This window comes from Erythranthe guttata, chromosome 14 (genome assembly GCF_056151865.1).
Source record: "Erythranthe guttata isolate IM_541 chromosome 14, IM_541, whole genome shotgun sequence".
Classification (NCBI taxonomy): domain Eukaryota; kingdom Viridiplantae; phylum Streptophyta; class Magnoliopsida; order Lamiales; family Phrymaceae; genus Erythranthe; species Erythranthe guttata.
The window spans coordinates 22,406,800-22,413,116 of NC_142546.1; the positions used below are offsets into that span (position 1 = coordinate 22,406,800).

Sequence of the window (6,317 nt, forward strand, 5' to 3'; positions counted from 1 at the left end):
AGCCAATGTGTCTGTTAAAATTGTATGGATCACGAGGTATTAGAGACAAACTGCTTGTTAACGGCATGAAGCATGCCATTCAGACCACTTCCTTCTCTCTTTATCGAATTAAAAAAAATACGGAAAACGATTAAAAATATTCGTATCATCGTTAATTGTTTCTCAACTAATTCTCTTAAAAAAACTATTTTATTAAATGACAAAATTGAAATTAATTATTATTAGTATGCTATAGTGACATATAATTAGGTACTCCTAAAAAGAGTAACTTATAGCTTATATAATTAAATGTTTATTTATTTATTTATTAATTATTATTATCTTAAAAAGCTTATCCAATGCAGTACATAACTAATTGCTGTTTTATATAAATTATCTACTCAACTCTTCTGCTTCTTTCCATACATGTCAAATTAATTAAACCTCTGTAATGGATCATGATCATATGCCCGGAATGGCAACGCCACCACCACCACCATCCACCGCGGGCGGCGGAGGCGGAGGCGGAGGCGGAATGGAGCACCACTCGTCTATGGCGATGACACATATGACCTTCTTCTGGGGAAAGAACTCGGAAATCCTCTTCTCCGGTTGGCCCGGAACACGCACGGGTATGTACGTTCTAGCCCTCGCGTTCGTCTTCGTTCTCGCCGTCATTGTGGAGTGGCTGCCCCATTGCCGAAGGACAAGGAACGCCGGCGACTTTTCCGGCGGCCTGATTAGGACGGTGGTGCATGGAGTGAGGATAGGTCTTGCGTATATCGTGATGCTGGCAATCATGTCGTTCAACGGCGGTGTATTCATTGTTGCCGTCGCCGGACATATCTTCGGATTCTTCCTGTTTGGTAGCAGACTTTGCTTCAACAAATATTCTGATGATTCCCACAAGGATTTCCCTCCTCCGGCCGCTTGCTAATATATATAAATATAAATATATAAACAAAATATTATTAGTGTGATTTGGTTTGGCCATATATATATATATATACATGGTTTTATTAATTTCTTATACTATCATTTTTCATGATTGAAGTCTGTACTATTAATTTTTGCATCAAGATTATTCATTGGCTTGTTTCATATTATTGGAATTTTTATTTTGGGTATGAATAAAGTTATGGATGTGTAATTTTTTTATTTAATAAATAAAAAAAGTTGGCATTCTAAAATGGCATATAATATTTGAATTCAAAAGGAATTGAATAATTAATTTCAGTACCAATTGAAAATATATTCATTCAAAGAACATAAGTAGGACAAGTCTATTTTTTTTTTTTTTTTTTTTTTTTTTTTTTTTTTTGGTAATGCAGGAACCCGCAGCCAACCATATAGGTGCACTGGGTAAACCTACACTCTCGTATAATAGCTTGGTCAATTGACCCAAGCTCCCTTGCTCCAACCGCTAGGCCACCCTTGCGGGTAAGTCTATTTTTTATTTTTATTTTTGTTAGTATATTCGTATTTTCTAATTTCTATGTAATTTCAGTTTTTTTTTTCTTAATTTGATACTACTTCAGGTGTCCGTAATTTGCCCTACAAAAAATTGCATGGGTGATTAGTATAAGCCACTAATTTCAATACGGTAACTAAATGATCCAGTGAATTACTCATATAGTGGTATAATTTAATAATTTCATACTGCATATAATATATAGTACTGTACGGATTGTCCATTAATATGAACAAATGAAAGCGTGTCTATCAAAAGTCGTGGTTAATGGTCACTGATGAAAACATTGTGGACCCCGCTTACCGCTGTCTGCATTTTTCTTGCCCTAATAATTTGACATGCTTTGTTCCAGTCAACTCAACAGGTAAATTACAAAAAAACATTTTTTTGATATTTAATTTCCTCACACCAAAACAACTCATAAGTTGTGAAATAAGTCTTATGAGCTTTTTAAAAGTGTTCGGTAATTTTTTTTTTCTCAAAAAATCGTACGGTGTTGAAACTAAAGTTGTGCGTATTTGATTGCTCTTAATAAATCTCTTAATGACTATTTTCCTGATGTATTAAGCACACTTGTTATTAAGTAAGTTAGGTGATAATATCTGAATGAGTCCAACAATCTCTTAACTCTTAACGAGTCATCACAAAATTTTGTATTTATCCATAAGTGGCACATCTGAATGGATTTTAACCATATTTATTATTAAATAAATTAAAACATTCCTTTCCCATTGGTCTAAGTGCATAATTTACACAACCAATACTTATCCTCATTATTTTTTAAGCCAAAAAAAAACACACACGAATGGTTGATCTATTTATCTATAGAAATCTATTAATTCTGTTGAGACGGATTATTGTTACGACAGATTACTAAATCTGGTGTCTACACGAATTATATTAAACTAATTAATCTTCTTAGGTTTGCCTTGGAAAAAAAGAACCTTATATATATATAATATATATACATTATACACACACACATGATACAAATGTCATAATTAATGAACTGAAATATGAACATTAACAAATGTGGAATTAATATATGGAATTAACAACCTCATGATCTTACTCTAGGAATAGTACACATCCGAGTTGATGACAATTAACAACATTATTTAATTTAACGAACAACAGCTTTCGACAATTAATAATTTGCTAATCATGCATCAGTAGCTCCAGACAGTGGTTTCATTGCACGAACCCCACTTTTCACCACCACCAGCCACCGTAGAAACCCTTTCGGCCTCCACCCATCTCTCGGCCAGTATCCGCTCAAGCTCGACCGGGCGGCAGGGTACAGTCAGCGCTCCGCCATGGTCGAAGCCGTACACCTCAGCAGCTAGTTCCAACAGCCTCAAGAAAGAAGGGTGCGTCAGATAATTCAAAGGCACAATAAACCTCTTCAACTCATCTTCTTCCACAGCTATCACCGCAAAGTGCCCTTCCTTCACATCCTCCGGCACTTTTTCGCCGGAGTAAGACTTCTTGCCGCCGCCTGAAAGTAGACTCTTCTGCAGCCTTTCCACCACTATATTCAGGTTTAATATACCACCAATATTAATATTCTTTTTCTTTCCTTTTGTATTTCTACTACTCTTCGCCATTACTTCTCTCTCTCTCTTTTCTCAACGAAATCGACTAAAACAAACAAAAAAAGAAATTAGGGTTTTCTTGAATATCTGACACTGAATTTGATGTGATTTGATGCACACACACGCAGATATATATATAGTGGGTGTTGTGATAAGAAAGATAAGGTATCTCTAGTTAGCCCTAGAAAGAGAGAAATTAGAAGTGAGGTGTAAATTAAAAAAAATGGGAGACAAATGCATGTGAGTCAAGTTTTGATGCACCCCTATGAAACGTCACTTCTGTGTATAATTGTCATTTCAGTACTATACCGCCACCTGCAGGCCTTTTGTGACTTTAATTAGACTTTTTTTGAAATAATTATTTAAAAGCAGAAGTTAAGTCAACTTTAAGGTGGTGTTTGTAAATGCTTTTTGAAAGTGATTATGCGGTTTTTTTTGCTCATAATCTGTTTTTAGGTGTTTGCAAAATCAACGTTTGCTTTTGCTTCTCTTAAAATAATCTGCTTTAAGCTATTTTTTTAAAGCACCACTAACCCTGCTTTTTCAATTTTAGTCCATTATCCGAAATATTTGCAAACACACCCCCAACTTTTAGAAATAAACACTTCAAACTAACTTAAATCACAATCACTAACTTCTGCTTTTAAATAATCATTTGCAAACACCACCTAAGAACTTATTTCTAAAAGTTTGAGGTATTTGCAAATATTCCGGAAAATGAACTTAAATAGAAAAGCAGGTCTAAGAGTGCTTTTAAAAATATTGCTCAAAGGAGATTATTTTAAGAGAAGCAAAAGCAAAAGTTGATTTTGCAAACACATGAAAACAAATTATGAACAAAAAAAAAGCTCATAATCACTTTCAAAAAGTGTTTGCAAACACCACCTATATTTCAAATAGTACGTGCTCAAAAAGTTAGGTTTATTATTAGTTAGTAGATGCCCTTGTTTTTATGACATATATGTAAAGAAAGTATATATATATATACATATATACATACGAGATGTTACATTATTTACATATATGCATGTCAGTGGCATCTTGAAATAAGTACTGTCCCTCCCCAAATGAATGGTCATTTCACATGAAACATAAATGTAGGGGAAGAAAGGAACTAGAAACTTCATATGGAAATATCTAGAAATCTCTAGAGATTTCTATATGGCTCACAATGGCAAAAGATTAGGTGATGTTAATATAGGACAAATAGCATTTATAATTTATTTTTGTTGTGTATTTATTTATTTTTTGCTAAAGTGGAAAAGTAATTTTAGTTCCGTTCGGTTTTTATTTAATATTTTTTGGAAAATCAGACGTATAGATAGGGACGACAACGGGTCGGTTCTGGGCTGGGTTTGCCTAAACCCAAGACTCGACCCACGAAAAATATATAAACCCAAGACCCGCCCCAACCCGCTTTAGTTTAGACCCAGACCTGCCCTAACCCAAACCCTAACTAAACGGTTCCGACCCGCCAGATCCGCTAGACCCATTAACATACAAAAAATTTAATATTTTTTAACTTTCATAACATGTTGCTTGGATGTTTTTATGAAATAATTCCAATACTAAAATACAACATTTTAAAAAATCTCTACAAGTGACATAATATGAACAATAAAATTACTATTAATTATATTTAACTTCGATAATAAGTAAAATTCAAAATGTAAGACAATTAGCGGTGGTCGACAAGTGATAAATATTACTCACGAGAAATAAGATTTGAAAAATAAAATAGTGAAAATAGGTAAATGAGAATAGTCAAGATGAGCCAACTCCCTCGGGTCTACGAAACCATAGCGAGATAACTCCCACGAGGAGACCACTCGCTCCGTCTTATAACCCGTTGTGAGATAACTCTCACGAGGAGCCAACTCCCTCGGGTCTACGAAACCATAGCGAGATAACTCCCACGTGGAGACAACTCGCTCGGTCCTACAACCCCTTACAAGGAAACTCCCACGAAGCGCCAACCCCCTCGGGTCTCAAAACCACGGCGAGAAAACTCCCACGAGGAGACCATTCGCTCCGTCATATAGCCCGTTGTGGGACAACTCCCACGAGGAGCTAACCCCCTCTAGTCTCAAAACTACAACGAGACAACTCCCACGAGGAGTCCACTCGCTCGGTACTACAACCGGCAGCAAGACAACTCCCACGAGGAGATAACTTGCTCAGTCATATAACCCGTTGCGAGGCAACTCCCACGAGGAGTCAACTCCCTCGGTTCCACGAACCCATAGCGAGATAACTCCTACGAGGAGACCACTCGCTCCATCCTACGACCCGCAGCGAGGAAACTCCCACGAGGAGCCAACTCGCTCGGTCCTACGAACCCACAGCGAGATAACTCCTACGAGGAGACCACTCGCTCCATCATATGACCCGCAGCGAGATTACTCCCACGAGGAGCCAACTCGCTCGGTACTACAACCTACAGCGAGATAACTCCCACGAGGAGACGACTCGCTCGGTACCCCAACCCGCAGCGGGACAACTCCCACGAGGAGCCAACTCGCTCGATACTACAAATCCGTTGCAAGGCAACTCCCACGTGCAACCATCTCGATCGATAATAAGACTCGCTGCGAAACAACTCCCACGAGGAGACAACTCGCTCAGAGCAACCTCAATCCACACGCGCCTAAATCGCGTATCATCCAATGCTCCTACAACTTCGCTCAAGACAACTCTCTCGAAGAGCCAACTCGCTCGATACTACAACCCGCAGCGAGACAACTCCCACGAGGAGCCAACTCGCTCGACACTACAAATCCGTTGCAAGACAACTCTCACGTGCAACCACCTCGCTCGATAATATTACTCACCGCGAGACAACTCCCATGAGGAGACAACTCGCCCGAAATTCACCATATAATCGCAAGCTCAAGTTAGCACGATTACAACCCTAGAAGCACTTAGAGATATTATGAGAATCTATATAGCCTGGCCAGCTTGATTACTCAAATTTATCTACTTGTTTTCGATGGGTCATTCATTAAAACGTGGCCACGGTCCAAACATACTTAAGACCCACGAGGTCTAACAAGGGGCACGACCCCCATATAAAAAAAAATCTTGAGAGCCTGATCCCCTCATCAAGTACATCACGTAGAAGGCTATATGTAAACACATACAAGCAACGCGTCAAAACATTGAAAATGTCGAAAAATAACAACTCCCACGAGGAGAATACTAGCTCCGTGCTACTACATTATCGTGAGACAACTTCCACGAAGACGTAACTCGATCAACTCGATTACCCCCGA

At 38.1% G+C, this 6,317-nt stretch overlaps 2 protein-coding genes across 2 annotated transcripts; one reads left to right on the forward strand and one right to left on the reverse strand.

Annotated features, from left to right (window-relative positions):
• The first annotated feature begins 430 nt into the window (after nucleotides 1–430).
• On the forward strand, nucleotides 431–924 carry LOC105958719 (copper transporter 6). Its single transcript, XM_012982724.2, has one exon. It carries the CDS (start codon nucleotides 431–433, stop codon nucleotides 914–916), a length of 486 nt encoding a protein of 161 aa, XP_012838178.2. The 3' UTR covers nucleotides 917–924.
• Nucleotides 925–2,451: 1,527 nt separating this feature from the next.
• Nucleotides 2,452–3,275, reverse strand: LOC105958875 (protein SMALL AUXIN UP-REGULATED RNA 16). The gene has a single exon (XM_012982879.2). It carries the CDS (start codon nucleotides 3,055–3,057, stop codon nucleotides 2,620–2,622), a length of 438 nt encoding a protein of 145 aa, XP_012838333.2. The 5' UTR covers nucleotides 3,058–3,275; the 3' UTR covers nucleotides 2,452–2,619.
• Between the last annotated feature and the right edge of the window lie 3,042 nt (nucleotides 3,276–6,317).

Bases quoted from the DNA above. Each gene is read 5' to 3' on its own strand.
- LOC105958875 (XM_012982879.2), bottom strand. From the start codon at position 3,057: ATGGCGAAGAGTAGTAGAAATACAAAAGGAAAGAAAAAGAATATTAAT.
- LOC105958719 (XM_012982724.2), top strand. From the start codon at position 431: ATGGATCATGATCATATGCCCGGAATGGCAACGCCACCACCACCACCA.